At 48.4% G+C, this 16,771-nt stretch overlaps 1 protein-coding gene across 2 annotated transcripts in view; it reads left to right on the top strand.

Moving 5' to 3' along the window:
- Positions 1–14,510, top strand: part of Rgs9 (regulator of G protein signaling 9) — a 75,961-nt gene extending 61,451 nt beyond the window's left edge. For both annotated transcript variants that reach the window (XM_005350646.2, XM_026780378.1), the window contains exons 16-19: positions 1,346–1,431; positions 4,365–4,482; positions 12,340–12,824; positions 14,109–14,510. In XM_005350646.2, the coding sequence (XP_005350703.1) occupies positions 1,346–1,431; positions 4,365–4,482; positions 12,340–12,824; positions 14,109–14,259 (840 nt within the window). In that variant the 3' untranslated portion in view covers positions 14,260–14,510. The remainder of the gene's footprint in view (positions 1–1,345; positions 1,432–4,364; positions 4,483–12,339; positions 12,825–14,108) is intronic.
- Positions 14,511–16,771: the final 2,261 nt, after the last annotated feature.

Below are 16,771 nucleotides of genomic sequence, written 5' to 3'. Positions count from 1 at the left end.
CTAGCTCTTGTAGACCAGGCTGGCCTCGAACTCACAGAGATCCGCCTGCCTCTGCCTCCCGAATGCTGGGATTAAAGGCGTGTGCCACCACCGCCTGGCTTCCTTAATGCATTTTAAATTTGTGTTTTTGACTCTTAAAAATGTAGCTTGCAGAGCCTGGGGAGGTGGCTCCCCAGGTGAATTTTAGGATCAGACTCAGGTCACCAACCTTGGTGGCAATTACTCAATGTGCCATCCTGCTGGCTGCGCAAAAACTCCCAGCTGAGTTCCGGTGGCCAGCACCCCACGTCAAAAGCTGGGAGACAGAGACAGGAGAATCCCAGGGGCTTGCTCTCCCCCTGCCCAAGGCAGATGAGCTCCAGGCTCAGCAAGAAACGCGTTGCCAAAGTAAAGTGGAGAAGGGTCGAGAAAGACGCTTGGTGTCAACTACTGCGTGTGTGTGCACAGATTCACATACCTCCTCACCACACGTGCACACTGGCCAGGATGAAGCGGAGGCTTCTCGTGGATGGATGGATGTCTGCGTGGGTTCTTTACAAAAGAACGCTGTGTGTCTGGAGTTGATGCTACGTCTCTTAGAGGCCATTTCTTGTGGTGACAAGTTCCACGTGACCCGACGGCCTCGTTATCCCTATTCCCAGATTCCACCCTGTTTCTCATAACCGCTACTACTACCAACTAGTCTCTAGGATTTAACAAACCTTTGAGACTGTTCTCCATTGCTGGGATGCCGTGGTGAGCATTGCCTGTATTAGCTGAGAGTGGAGTTTTCAGGTAGTAACTTCCCTACCCTGCTCAGCTCCTAGGAAGTACCCCCATAAGAGAGGCCTAAGTCCCGGTCCTTTCGGTATCTTGCATTGTCCTATCTTACCCTTCTACCCTGAACTCCAGGGAGAAGTGGGTGGCGATGGGGTAGAAGTGGGCTCTATCTCCACAACCACTAAGGGTGAGAGTTTAATGTCTTCGTATCTCTTGTTGGCTTTACAGGCTCACAGCTCTGAGGATTTTAGTGTTGGGGGGGGGGGCTATGAATTGTGGTCCTATAGACTCTGGCGGTTGCCCCACCCTTGGAGGTCATGATTAGGTAGGACTGGGGTGATCCCAAGGACGGACGTACATTTCTGAGTTTTCTGGGACAAGTTGGCCCTGCCTGGTCTTGAGCTCCACGCCCGAGACCCACGGCTGGCAGCATCTCCGGAGCATGCCTCATGCAGGGAAACAGATTTCTCTTATCTTGCTGTCTCACCAGGGGACAGTACTCGGAAGTGGCAGCCATATTCCACTCTATTGGACGCATCCCCTCTCCCTGGCTCATCACCACTGTTTTCTTTCCGTTCCCCTTCAGGATTCTTATGCTCGCTATTTAAAATCTCCTATCTATAAAGAAATGCTGGCCAAAGCTATCGAGCCACAGGAAACCACCAAGAGAAGGCAAGTGGAGTCTCTTTAATTGCTGGCCGCCTGCTGTTTACTTTAGAGACATGAGGAGCCCCGTGTAGCCAAATGGCTGCAGTGGAGATTTGCTCGTTGGCATTGCTGGGGGCTGGAAAGTGGTGTGCAGTGATCGTGGGCCTCATTTGCTTAGAAATACCCTCCAGCAAGATTCCCTTAGTAATTGCCTCCGGTAAGTTTTGTTTCCTTGATTCCGGCTCTAAAAGGGCCCTGATTATCAGACCGGTAATTATGACTATCACAAGTGGAAACATCTCTTTTTTTTTTTTTAAATTACCCTCCCTCTCTACCTCCAAACTGATGGATAGGAGCTAATTTAGGCACACCCTTCATATCTCAATTGTTCCAAGACCGGGGGGGGGGGGGGAGCGGTTTGCACACCAAGAGAAAAGGCTAGACGGTTGAAAGAAGCAAACAGTAACACCCCAACTGTTCTTGGTGCTTCTGGAGACGACTTTCTAGAAGTCTGTTAACTAGTTGGTAATTTCTATCGTCCAGTGTCTTATGGAGACACTGGGATAATGGGTGATGTTATACTCCAAGGAACAAACTAAACTTTTTTTTTGGTGGAAATGGGGAGGGGTACTCGAGCCATAAAGACTATTTAAAGATTTAAGAGTACAACTGGGTGGTGGCGGCGCATACCTTTATTCCCAATACTCAGGGTGGGGGAAGGCAGGGGCAGTTTGAGGCCAGCCTGGTCTACAAGAGCTAGTTCCAGGACAGGCACCAAAGCTACAGAGAAACCCTGTCTCAGGGGAAAAAAGATTTAAAAGAAATAACAGCTTAAACAAAACTGGGAATTCTGGCAGAGGCTTTATTTTGAAACTGCCCCTGTGGTCAGTAAATGCTCCTATTTGTTCAGCCAGTGCTGGGCCCATATTTGGTCCAGTCAGTTCAAAGTGTGTGGGGGAGGGAGGTGAGCACCCTTTATCAAAGGAGCTAATGAAAGAATGTGCCACCTTGTCCTCGAGGGCAGCAGTCCTGTGAGAGGAAGTGGGCTTGTGGCACTGTTCACAGGTTACTGAGTAAAGAAAGGAGTCCAGTGGCCCTGGGAACTCCAATAAAGGCCACAGTGAGTCCAGAGATTCAGAAAGGGTGGGGGTGGGCTAGGAGATAGATTGTCTCACACTTCGTCCTAATGTTTTATGAGTTAGGGCAGGCATGGGAGTTCAGAGAGGCTCCTTCCTGGGTACAGCTGGGGCATGGAGTGCCTCATGGATGGCAGAGACCTCTGCTGGTTGTACTTGACTTTGGCAAGGGACATCACAGTCCGGGAGTGCAGTTACCCTGTTGGGGGTGGGAACAGGTGTGAATGCTTGCATGTTGCTGGACTTGTACCCAGGAGGGGACGCAGTGGGAGGAGCCCATTCCTTGGCTCACAGGTAGAAGCGAACCTTTTAAAAGTTAAGGTGCAAGCCTTCCAAACTTTGGTAGAGTTGGTGGCATTAGTTAGTGCCCAGTTTTTTTGTTTGTTTGTTTGTTTGTTTTTGAGAGTATTCTGCCTCTCTGCATAGAGACAAGAGCTCGGGGCTCACACAGTCCAGAAATTAGGGGTTGCTCCTCTGTCTTTAGTCTGTTGTTGCTTCAGAAATGCTAGCTCCCCAAATCTATGTACCCCACCCCTCAGTCCTGAGGCTGCATGTCTCGGCTCTGTTCCTTAAGCCCTTCAAACCTTGTCCTGATTTCTAGAATGTGGTAGCCAGTTTGGTCACAGAAATCCATATTTGGCTTCAGAATAAGTTTCTAATTCGTCCTGAGATATGGAATGTGAGGAGGTTGGCTGAAGCTCACTAAGCCTCTGAGGAAACTTCCACGGGGGCCAGCCAGCCTTTTGGGTCTCTCTCTCTCTCTCTCTCTCTCTCTCTCTCTCTCTCTCTCTCTCTCTCTCTCTCTCTCTCCCTGCATATGTGAAGGTCAGAGGACAACCTTAGGTGTTATTCCATCCCCTTTTCTTCCTTTTATCTATCTATCTATCTATCTATCTATCTATCTATCTATCTATCTATCTATCTATTTTTTGAGACAGGGCCTCTCTTTGGCCTGGAGCTAATCGGGTAGGTCAGGATGAATGGCCAACAAGCACCCATTTTCCACACTGTCTCTCTTCCCAGCGCTGGCATTACAATTGTGTACCACCATATTGGTTTTTTACATGCTCCTGGGGATCAAGTTCTGGTCCGTATGCTGTCAAGGGAGCTATCTCCACACCCTTACACCTTGTCTTTTTAAACACATACTCTGAGGCATGACTCTTCCTCAAGACTCAAGCTCTCAGGGGCCCACCATCCAACCCTGCTGTACCCACCATTCAACCCTGCTGTGCCCACCATCCAACCCTGCTGTGCCCACCATCCAACCCTGCCGTGCCCACCATCCAACCCTGCTATGCCCACCATCCAACCCTGCTGTGCCCGCCATCCAACCCCACTGTGCCCACCACCCAACCCTGCTGTGCCCACCATCCAACCCTGCTGTACCCACCATCCAACCCTGCTGTACCCACTATCCAACCCCCCATGCCCTCTTCTTTGAAGATCTTGCAGAGAGAGCATTGAGATCTTGACGACCTTGCATTGACACAACATATTGAATTCTAAACACTGTAGAAGGCGTGTCTGTCACCACTACCATCATCCAAAGAGTCTTCCTGGGGCTTCACCTGAAATCTGGTGGCAGCTGAACTCACTCTCTGTGGCCCCATCCTCCATGAGGGGAAATAACGAAGGTTGGGCATGGTTCTGAAGGTCCTCTTGAAGTTCACTGGCAAAATGAGGGGTCATGTCCCAATTCTGATATTCTAGCCCCAACCTCCACCAGGCATGTCACATGGCATGTCTGGCATGACGTGTCAGTGTCCCCAGACAAGCTGTCTATTTTTATATCAAGAACTCATCTCTCTTTCCTTGTAGCTCCACCCTCCCGTTTATGAGGCGTCACCTGCGCTCCAGCCCCAGCCCTGTCATCCTGAGGCAGTTGGAAGAGGAAGAAAAAGCTCGCGAAGCGGCCAACACAGTGGACATCACCCAGGTCATGAGCAAGCTGGACCGCAGGAGCCTACTCAGAAAGGAGCTGCCTCCTAAATGAGTTTCTGATTCCTGGGGTGGGGCATGTGCGCTTGGGAGAGGCAACAGCGTTAAGGATTAGTCTTTAGAAAGTTCATTCTCCATCAGCAAAATGTAGGGTCGAGTGGACTTCTAGACCAAGAGTTACATGGCTTTGTTTTCCTATTCCAAGTCACCAAGGAGCAGGGCTGGTGATGGTAGAAGGTTGTCACATGAGCAAGTAGCCATGCCCACCCACATTGCTCTAGGGAGCTTGTATGGTAAAAGCATAGGAAAAAGACGCTATATTATATACTTCCTTATCAAGAAACTGACAGTCCGTCTTCCAAGGCTACTTCTCCGAAGAGTATTTGTTTCGAATAGCTTTGCGAGACTTCTCAAACCCACCTCTCAATTTAGATGCCACTTCCAAAGCAACCTGAGATCCCTCCACAGGGCTCTTGTATACGAGGCCCATCCCTTGTCTTCTCTGTTACACCTGCCTAAGAAGGCATTGCAGGGACACGGTTCCTAGTAAGCTTGTTCTTAGCCGCGGTTACATCTCTATTTTCCCATCCCCTTGTGTATAATGTATGGATAAATAGCTTATGGGAATGAAAGACTCAGTCCAGAGGAGGCAAGGAGAAATTATCCTGTTGAGATTATCTCTTTGGTTAAAGAACAAAGGCACTGGTGCTTGTACACAGGAGGAAGGATTGTGGACATCAGATATCCTTTGGGCAATAGACTTTGATGCTACCTTTCTCTATTACTATACTAGGCTCTCTCAGTGTTCGAGGGGAAGACAGAGTTCAGTCTATGACTTTGAGGCCAACAAGGTTATTCTTGAGGATAAATAACCCCACATACCTGTATGCAAAAGAGAAAGCGACCAGTGTAGGAGAACAGTCTTCTAAAGCAGGAACCGGCACACATTCCACAAACTTACTGAGTTCCTTCTATGTGCAGGGCATGGATGAACAAAAATGACATTGTTCTTCTCTAATAGAGCTTGTGGTCCAGGACTGACCAAAGCAATTAAACAGTCAGGTAGCCTTGATGGTGCAGCACTGGGCCATAAACCAGAGTGATATGCAATAGTAAGCATTTATTGTTCATACACAGGGGTCATCTGGGTGGCTCTGTTGTTCTTCGCTTGATTACCTCCTGTGTCTGGACTTTGGCTTACCGAAGCTCGGGCTGGGATAAGTGGGACATGTCTGCTCTGCTTCATGTGTCTCTTCTCTTCCAACAGCCCTGCCCAGGCATGGCCTTAGGGTGGTGGCAGAATTGCGAGGGAGAAAGTAGAAGTGCATATGGCTTTCCATGGCCTCATTTCATCTTTTCTTGGCCAGAGAAAGTCACAGATTCCTCCTAGATTAGGGAGCGAAGAAACAGGGCTGGGGATGCAGATCAGTGTGTAGGGTGCTTGCTTGTAAGCATAGAGTCATGGGTTCAATCCCCACCACCACATAGAACCAAGCGGGGTGGTACACACCTGCAATCCCAGATCTTGGGAGGCGAAAGCAGGAGCGTTATGAATTAAGGTCATGCTTACATACATAATAAATGTGAGGACAGCCTGGACTACATAAGACCCCGTGTCCATGAGGGGGAAAGAAGTAGGGAAATAGACTCTATTTGTTTTAGTAAAAATATGTCAGAATCTGTTTAAAAATATGCGGATACAGGGAAGGGTATAGAATTGAGTTAATTGTAGGAATTGCTAACTAAAGATAGGATTAAAAGCCTATTGAATAAGTTATAAGGGAAATGAATCTGATACCATGATAAGGAAGTTGTGTTCTGTGTAGACTTAGCACCTCTTTGAAGCAGTGATGGAGGAACAGAGGCTGAGAAATAGTCATCATGGGATGTGGACCAAGCAAGGAGAAGGCCCCATAGGGAGAGGAACTCTAAGGACAAAGCCCCAGATGTGGGGAAGGGTTTGGAGTGAACTGAAAAGCAGGTGGATGGAGCCTGGTAGGTGAGGAGGACATGGTACAAGGCAGGGTGAGAGAGGTGGGCAGGGCCACACCACTGAAGACTGTCTAAGCCGATATAAGTAGCTCATGGTCATTGGTTTCCTGCTAGCAAGATAATCCCAACCCCAGAGGGGAACAAACACTTCCCAGTTCCACGAGTTCCTCTGAGATGGCACCACCGATATGGTTTTTAAATTTTCTTTTGAGGAATTTTGGAGTCCCCAGGCAGAAGCTTCAGGTTATGAGCCATTATAAACAGAGTGGAAGGTGGAGAAGGGAAAAATCTAACTTACTGCTTGAAATCTAATTCCCAAAATTAGGAAGTTCTGTACATGTGTGTTACATGACTGAATGAATGAACAAATGAGCTAATGAGTGAATGAATGAATGAATGAATGAATGGAAAGAGCTCTGGATTCGGAGGACGCCTCTTAGACCTTGGTTGAGTTCTAACACAAGCCATGTCATCTTGAGCAACTCACAGGCCCTCTCTGCTTAGTTATTTGTGAGAAGAGAGGCTGTCAGAAGATCAGCTCTGGAACTAGGATAGCAATTTTACTTGAATATTTAGAATAGGAGGAGATTTAGGTAATTTTTAAAAATTTACATTCAAACAACCATAAATATATTATGAAATGGAATGCAAAATGCGCATGAATTTTTAAGGCTGACATTGGAGACATCAAAGTCATTTCATGCTCTGCTCTGCAGGTTCAGGCATTGCCCTCCTAAGACTCCTGGGGGATGTGTGTTTACCCGGCTCTCCTGCTGTTTGGCCTACTTTAGGGGGAAAGTTAGAGAAGCTTGAAACTGGAGAAAGTTTGCTACCCCTTCTGATCACCTCACATGAGCTGAGATCACGCCAGCAGCGTGGTGGCTAGAGTGTTAGAACCACAGGGTTCTTCAGGCACTCCTCAGGGCATCCATGCCTAGATCCGGTTCATCTTTGGCCTGTCCATCTACAACCCCACTCCCCAGGCTTGTGCTTGCTGAGTCCTTCATTCTCTGGAAGACCACAGTGTGCTGCTTCGGGTTCTTCCCCACATACATGGGAATCTACTCAGTGTCTGGGACACTAGGTCCTGCCCCCAGTGAGAGTCACAGGCAATAGACAGTCGGTGAGCATTCGCTTCTGTGAATGAAGAAATAAAGATCCGAACATTTTCCATACAAAGGAAGGTACAAGAGAAATGGCTTCACTCTGGATTGCTATAACAATCCATGATGTGTGTGTGTGTGTGTGTGTGTGTGTGTGTGTGTGTGTGTGTATGTGTGCGCGAGCGCGTGTGCACGCAAGTAGAGAAGTAGAGGCCAGAAAAGTATGTATATATTTGCAAGGTCTTAATATGTAGTCCTGGCTGGATTAGAATTCCCTGTATCTACTAGTGTGGCCTTGAACTCACAGAGATCTGCCTGCTTTTGCCTCCCAAGTGCTGGGACTAAAGGCATATACTCCCACATATGTTCCCTAAATACTGATTTTTATAAGAATCAGTAGAAGAACCGCGGGGGATAAAAATATGCAAAGTAGTCTTTTCCCTCATGGGGTTGATGAAGGTGTAGGTGCAAATGGCTGTACCATGAGGCAGAGTGTGGTTAGGGAACTACCAGTTAAACATGTGAGAGCTGCCAAGATTGGGAGAGAATAGTTTGGCTTGAGAGAAGCTTTTGGAAGATGTGTGGTTAGAAGCGTCAGGCTTAGGCCAAGCATGGTGGCACACGCCTTTAAACCCAGCACTCAAGAGGCAGAGGCAGGCGGATCTCTATGAGTTTGAGGCCAGCCTGGTCTACATAGAAGTTCCAGGACAGCCAGAGCTACATAGTAAGACTCTGTCAACAGACAACAAACAAAAAGAAGGGCCAGGAGTCAGCACAAGTCTTCTTCTGTGTGTCACAACCAGTCAACATTCCGCAGTGATAGTCAGCCTCTGTTACATGCTGGGCATCATCCAGGTGCTGCAGTCTGGGCCTGGGGTGGAGGGGGCAGGGGAGAAGAGAGGAGAAAGACAACCCCTCCCCCATTAGCTACTTACAGTTAACAGGAAAGACAAGGATGTGGCCAGTAGAATTACAGGGAAGTCCCATGATGCTTTGGGAGGTGAAAGTAAGAACCACTAGCTTACAGAAGGGTGGAGACTCTAAGGAGTTGGTGTACATGATTAAGACCAACGGGCAGCCTGGACCACCCATCCTAGAAGGTTCTATTCATCATCTAGCTTGGAGGACTTCGTATGTCTGTGAGGCATCCCTTTGCCTCAACACCAGACGTCAGCTCTTTTCCTCTCTCACTCCTGCCTTGTCCCTAGTGTCAGAGTCTGACAGTGCCAGCTCAAGTCCTGAGATCTACGTAGCAAAGGGGCCAGAGGGCTCTTTCCAATTCCGAGGTGTTGAAAGGGCATCTGTGGCTGCTGTCACAGCTCTAATGGGGGCAGAGGCTCACGTTAACTAGTCACTAGGAGCAAACATAACAGTAGCCCCTCAGGGCCCATTTGTATCTCAATAATAGTTAGATAATATTATTGCTATATTTAAATCGTTCTCAGACACCATCTTCATTTCTTAGTACTAGGATTTAACCACATAACAAGCTTCTCTGCTCATGGAGTTTAACTATATTATATCATATTATTATATAATTATAGATTATATTAGTCTATAAGGCTCTAGGATTTCCTTTGTAGAATTCTATTTTCCTGTTAGATTTTTTTTTTTTTTTAGAAATCATTACTTTCGTGATGGGTATTAGGTGAAAGATACAAGAGCCAGGGGCAGGGAAATAAGAGTAAAGCACTTAGAACCATGCCCAGCGCATCACAAATGCTCAATAAATGCTGGCCGCTGCCACCTTCTCATTATCACAGTCCTCACCTTTACCATCACGGCCATCGTCATCATCATTGTTGTCACCACCATCATCACCAGTCCCCATCATCACCGCATCCCAATCACCATCATCCCATCATCTTTACCATTATCAGTACCATTTCCATCATTACCACCACCACCACAGATTACCATCATCTTTACCATCAGTATCACCATAAGCATCATCTCCATCCCCATCATTATCATCACCACCATTATGTCATCGATATCATTATCATCATCAGCACCATCACTGCCATCATTATTATCAGCACCATCACCACCATAGTAGCAATCCTTATCACCATCACCCTTCTCCACCATCCCCGTCATTCTCACCATCAGTATCAACACCACCATCACTTTCACCACCACCATCACCACCATTATCGTTGAACTCCCTAGACCCTTCATCATCTTGAAGTAAGCACCTGCTTTTTTCTGTCAGTGTTGTTCAACACAATCACCCATTATTCTTTCTTGTCTAGGTGTTACCTTAGCAATATTTAAATCATGATTGTCCCAAACCATCTCACTTCTCTACTCTCTCAGCATCCTCTGCGCTCTCTAGACAGCTTTAGGTTATATTCGAGGTATACAATATATTTCTATGTCCTCTAGCTTCTAAGAGAAGGCTGATTAGTAACAGGATAGTGACCAGCAGAAGCCGTGACCCCAAGTTTTATAACCGAAGCGAGGAAATTTCCAGTTAGGAAGGTCTTATGCCAGACTGTGTTCAGTGAGGTTACTAACCAGAGAAATGATGTCCTCAGCTATGCTGACTTTTCCTTATGAGACCAACTTTACTTGCTTTTAGGGAAGAGGGAATGGGCACAACAGGAAGGGACATTAGGGGGCCTGGGTCCTTGCATGCTGAACGAGGCCACAGGTCTTTGATTTCTCAGCCGGTTTCTGATGGAACAAAATGAGTAGAGATGCTGCACCATCTGCTTTGCCTTCCATTAAAGATCCTGTGATTGTGTCTGCCTGTTAATGTACCATCTCATTTCATGCTCCCGCCCTCCCTCTTTGGGCTCCCTCGCACAATAAAACAAGCTGCTCACAACAAATCTGAATCTGGTTCTGCTCGTCTGTTTCCTGTCGCATTTCTTCACCACGTGTCTTGCATGCCACTTGCTTTGCTGCTCATGTCATTGGCAGAGGGCTGGGTTACAGAGCACAAACAGGAACAGAGTGGGAGGAACTCACGGCTTCCTTGTGAGAAGGAACTAGAAAAACAAAAAACAAAAAGCAAAAAACCAAATGAAACCAAACCAACTGGGAGAGTGGCTGTTTGCCCAGAAGGGACCATCTCTGCCTAAGTAAGTGAGAAGGGAAGGCAACGACATTGTCATTCATCCTGAAAAGGAGAAGGTTCTGGGGAAGGAGTGGGATGGAGGGAAAGAGGAGGAGAAAGGGATGGTCAAGCCATATGGTCTTGGTTAAGTCCCTTGATCTCCCGGAGCCTCAAACTTCTTATCTCGAAGGTGAGGTGATCTCAGGAGTTTGTGAACTTTCCAAGGCAGTGAGATTGACGTGAACTTAGTAGGGACCTCACTGGTACCCCGCCCAGAACATAGAACCCACACAGGCAATAGGATAGTAGCACATGTTAGTGGAACCCCGGGGGCTCTGGGGTCAGGCACCTAGGCCTAGAAGCAAATTTCGTCATTGTCTTAACTTGCTATTGCTGCATAACAAATGAGCTCATTCCTCTCAGTGGTCCCTGAGTGTACCTCACTTTACACTGGACCTGGATCGTTTGAGTGACCTTGAGACCAGGCCTCACTCTGAAGTCAGTAGCCTCCTTCAGTCTGAGGGTCTGAGGGCTGAGCTATGTGGTTATTGCAGAGAAGGTTTGTTTCTCATTGTGATCCTTTCTAGGCCTCTCTTGGAAGCAGTAGTGGCTCTGCAATCCCTAAGACACCACCCACGTCTCCTCAGAACTTCTGCCCATGCCTGGCTTTCATGTCGTATGTAACAATAGCAGACTCTCAGGAGGAACCCAGCCGCTCCTCCCATCAACTCTTGTGGCCTGCAAAGGAAGAGGTGACAGTGAAGAGCCTGAGTGGAGAGCTCAGCTTTAATTCCGTTGCTCAACTTGGACAAAGTTCCTTTGGGTTTCTTGAGCTGAGTAAATCAATACCAGACCCTCCTCTTCTGCCCCAACACGCTGGACTATGGGGCCATGGTGGCCAAGGCAATGAGATACTTCCTTTTTCTCTGAGAATCACAGAACCACCTCCTCTAGAATTGCCTGTCTCTCTCTACTGCAAACTTCTGAGGTTCTACACTCAGCCCCTGCCCCAGCTTGCCTTGCACAGTCTGAGGAGAGGTGTGGGCAGGTCCCAGGATTGCAGCCCTTAAAGCATTGTCAGGGTGGACACAGGAGGTGGATGGTTGTGGTGTCAGGCATGGAAGCTCAGTAGGGCACCATTGCAGGTCTCTCTCTCTGTGCTGCGCTGTGTTAAAACGTTAAATGCCTTCCAGGTGGATATATGGCTCAATGACGAAACACTTGCCTAGTATGGGCAAATCATGGGTTAGATTCCCAGCAAAGTACACACACACACACACACACACACACACACACACACACACACACACACACACCAAACAACAGCAAAATAGTGTCAAATGCCTCCAGGTCTAAACCTGTGGTCAACAAGAAAGAAGAAGCGACATAGGGTAGAACGGACAAAGGCATTTGGAGACTTGAGTTGAGGGGTAACCAAGTTCAACATGGTCACACTCCATCATCCCAGGACTGGAAGAAGGTTGGTTTGTGACAAATGAGTCCTGGCAAGAGGCATTGTTTGGCTATACCATTATCACAGGTACTTCGGGGTAACCTTTAAATCAGTTCCTCCAGAAGGCAGCCAGAGCAGGTCGGCACTGTTGCCGCTGGAAGAAGGTTAAACAAGCTGAGGATGAACCCTCAGCCCTGGTGGCTGGAGACTCCTCATTGAATTTTTTTTTTTCCTTCTCCACAGCCAGGTCAGCACTTGGCTCCCAGCCCTCACCTGGCCGTATATACAGGGACCTGCGTGCCTCCCTCTCCTTCTGGTCCCTTCTCCCCGGCCTGTCGCTCCCCCAGGAAGCCCTTTCCCTCACCAAGCCGCTTCATCCGACGGCCCAGCATTGCCATCTGCCCCTCGCCCATCCGAGTGGCCCTGGAGAGTTCTTCAGGCCTGGAGCCCAAGGGGGAAACCAGCTGGTCTGGTGCCAACAGTGGGCCCTCAGTCACTGAGAGCAGTGATACCTCTGTTGACCACTCAAGACCTCATGGCCAGCCCAGGGCCCCTCCCAAGACCCGTGCGGCTCTGACCCTTGGAAGGTTCCTGAGACGGGGCTGTTTGGCATCCCCGGTGTTTGCCAGGCTCTCCCCCAAGTGCCCTGCTGTTTCACATGGGAAGGTGCAGCCTCTGGGGGACATGGGACAACAGCTGCCCAGGCTGAAAGCCAAGAAAGTAGCCAAGTAAGAAGCCGCAGGGGCTGGTGTTGTGCACGTGGACAGTGGGTGTGTGGGTGTGGGCATGGACAGTGGTGTGGGTGTGCGCTGTGTCTTTGTGATATTGATGGAGCCTTGGACTTGTGGAGACCAGACACATCTCTAAGTCACCAAATGCCCCAGAAACTCAGTTCCATTGTCTATCCCCCTTCCAGAGATGGTAAAAGGGCAGTTTCTTTCTTTCTCTGCTCACTCTCCTCCACACACTTACCCAGCCCCTAGGCTACTAGTCACTGCATTTGTGAAGGGCCTCAGCAGTAACCACAGGCTATGATGTCGCTAAGACATGATTCCCAGGAGCTTCCGCCTTTCTCCATCCCATACCCTAAGTGCCATGGTCTCCTTGGTCCTCACAGATACTTGTCTAAAGGGTCCCCAAAAGATACTTGTTTCTAGGGTGGTCTGAAATAATGATTTTCAACTTCCACCTGAGCTACAGTGGCTCCTCTAAACTCCATTTTGGGTACCTCTAAAAGTCTAAAATCTGAGAACCTCAAGTGCCCCGAGGTAGTCGCTATGTGCAGAGCAGAGTCTGGAGTGCTCGAGAGTGCCTGGGCCCACAGCAGAGAGCCACCGCAGCGTCATCTTTCCTGGGATTTGGAGGGGACAGTCAGAGTTACCTCCAGACCAAATGACATAGTTCTCCACTTGGCCCTGCCTGAGCTTGGAGAAAGTTGCACCAGGCAGAAGTCTTAGACTGCCACTGAGGCCCAGAGAGTATGGTCTCTTCAGTGCAGTGAGTGGGGGGTACAGCAGGGAGCACTGGCTACTATCCGCTTCTTGCCTGTGTGGCTTGGAGGAGGAGATTGGCTCTGTTGCTTTAGGAAACGACGAGGATTTGGTGTGAGTCTTTTGATTCTCCTTAGCTGGTTCTGCTGAGAGACTGTTCTAACTCTTCAGCTACGGTCCCACTTCACGTGTGTGAATGAGACTTCTAAAAGGGTGCCTTTCCAGTGTCCTCAATAAACATTTTAAAGGGGCTGAGGATTAAATACTGGTGTGCCAACACACTACAGGGGCAGGCTGAGTTCATCCAAACCATAAAGACTTAAAATCGAAAAGAAAGCGTATTTGGGATCGTCTTTCATTCCACAGAAAAAGCTAGGTCCCAGTCAAAGAAGTCTCGAGAGCCCGTGGCTATGCCTGTCACCGTGGGCCAGCGTCCCAGGCATGCTAGTCTTTGAGACTGTTGGGATCATGTGGGGATTGCCTGCTCTTCCTCTCTCTCTTCACTTGCTTTTGTGTCCACAGCTTCTTCCAGATCAAAATGGAAATGCCAACTGACAGTGGGCCCTGCCTGATGGACTCCGATGACACTGGGGCAGGAGAATCTGGTGACCAGACCACGGAAAAGGAAGTCATTTGCCCTTGGGAGAGCCTGGCCGAGGGGAAGGCAGGCTGAGCAGACCCTGGGGCTGGGAGGACAGTCCTGGCATAGACCATCAGACCTGGGGCACACTTGCTCCGACCCAAGTGCATTAGAGTGGTATTGGAGGACTGGAAGGAGCAGACGGGGCGGAGTGCAGGGACATGTGCTCTAACCGACTCCCAGTGGCCACCTTTCCCCTTTCCTGACTTTCCCTTGCTTGGCCAGAAAGGCATGTGGGCCAGAAGATATCCCTTGCTGCCTTAAAACCAATAAAAGGGTCATTTGAAAGATTCTCTTGGGCTGAGGTACTGGCATGTGCCTGGTTTGTTAGTATTCCTAACTATTACTTGTGAGTTAAACTCATGCCTTCAGTTTTGGGGGCAAGGGGGCACTGAGCCCCTTCAAAGGGTTTCCCTCTGTCTAAACTGGATAGAACATGACAATTTCATTAATCAAGGTCCATGGCAGTCTCCCAGAGGGGCCCTGAATAGAAATGACAATAGCTAAGAACAAGGGTCACACGGAACACTGAATTCTGTTCACAAGATAGGGTTTGTTTAGGGAGGGTAAAGCAGGTGTAATAAACCCATCCTCCCTCCCTCCGTTCCTCCCTCCGTCCCCCTACTTCCTTCTCTCCCTTTCTTCCTCCCTTCCTTTCTTAAAATTATGTGTATATATGTGTGTGGGACTCTGCATGTGTATGTGCTAACATGAGTGCACGTGCCTGAGGAGCCCAGAAGAGGGCGCTGGATCCACTGTATCCGGAGTTATGGGTGTTGGTGAGCGGTCTGACATGAGTGCTGGGAACCAGACTTGGGTCCTCTGAGAGAGCAGCAAGGTCTCTTACCATTGAGCCATCTCCATAGGCCATATTTCCTACTCTTTTTTGAACTAAACACCTGATCAAAGGAACTTAAGGAAGTAAGGAAGGGTTTATTTTGCCTCATAGTTTGTGGATGCAGCTGGTCGTGGTGGAGAGATCGTGGTGGCAGGAGTTTAAGGCAGCTGGTTGCATCGTATCTATAGTCGGGAACCAAAAGGCAGAGCGATCTGGATGGCAGAACTCAGCTCACATTCTTTATTTAGTCCGGGATCCCAGACTATGGGGCAACATTGCCCTTGCTCTTCCTCGTTCAGTTAAGCTTTCTTTAACTATTTATTTATTTAACATGAGCTCCTTTCATGGATACTCTCATCTTTTTCATCAAGTTGATATTGCAGGTTAACCATGGGGGAGAAGGGAAGGTTTGCTGGTCTTGATGCAAGGGACAAGGTAAATTTCAAGAACGTTTTTGGGGCTGGGAGGTGGTGGTGCGCACCTTTAATCCCATCACTTAGGAGGCAGAGACAGTTGGGAAGTTCTCTGTGAGTTCGAGGCCAGCCTGGTCTACAAGAGTTAGTTCCAGGACAACCAGGGATGTTACACAGAGAAACTCTCTCTTGAAAAACAAAAAGAAAAAAAATGTTTTGGATAGGCCATCTGTAGGGCATCCTCGAGTCAAAATCTTTGTTAGAGAAGCTGTGCAGGGCCTAAGAATGGTCCTGTATTGGTCCTCACCTGTGCATGGTCCTTGACTGGAAGCTGCAGGGTTGCTGGAGGGTTCTGTGCTGTAGCAACAGGTCTTCAACCATCCAGTCCTTGCAGTAGGAGTGTGAAACACTCAGTTTTTCTCATCCACTGCACCAGGCCACCGGTGTGGCTCTTAGTATGCTCCGCCCACCTCTCCCTCCATGTGCTCTCCCAGCAGGTACTTATAACCAAGTCCCTACTAGGTGCCTGGCACCGTACCAGCTCTGTGAAGTCATCTGATGGTGCCCAACCAGGTCGGTTTTGCTCCCCGCTCCATTGGATGTTGGACAGTGCCAAGAAACAATTCCGAAGGTCAAGATTGGAGTAGGGAGTGGTCATTGCTACTGACAGCTAATAGGTGAAGAAAAGGCCAGGGATGCTGCTTAATATCCCATAATTCTCAGCACTCCTAACAAAAGACTATCTGTCCAAATTACCAGGGGCACCACTACTGACACACCTTGGGTCTTATTGGGAGGTGAGGAGGGAACACACAGCCCAATCTCTTTGTCCCTCTTCCCAATGTCTCCATATTGAATACATCCCCTTTTTCTGATTTTCACCAAAAGAAAAGAAAAAATGAAAAGAAAGAAACTTGGGGGTGGACAGAGCCTGAGAACTAAGTGCTGAATAGAGCAACTCTTGACCTCACATAGAAAGTCCTTGAAGGAGAAGAAACTCCCAGTGGTTTATCAAATCACTTCCTATGTTCTTCTCTTCTAACCTTCAAGTGCATTGGAATTCAGTCAGCAGAGACGCACCCCTGACTTGCTTTTAGCCTCTGACAGTTGACTGACTATAGGTAGGGCGTAAACACTGGGAATGCTCAGTAGTCTCTCCATGCATACAGTTTTAAAAATGAATATTGGGCCGGCTTGTGAGCAAAACTTGGGCTTCCCAGTCCTTGTAGAGCAACCATTAATGCTTCATCTCTTCAGGAGTGTTTCTCGTTTTAGATTCTACTAAATCTACACC

This window comes from Microtus ochrogaster, chromosome 7 (genome assembly GCF_000317375.1).
Source record: "Microtus ochrogaster isolate Prairie Vole_2 chromosome 7, MicOch1.0, whole genome shotgun sequence".
Lineage (NCBI taxonomy): Eukaryota > Metazoa > Chordata > Mammalia > Rodentia > Cricetidae > Microtus > Microtus ochrogaster.
Note: the sequence above shows the minus strand (reverse complement) of the source record. Positions and strands in the feature narration are given on the sequence as shown.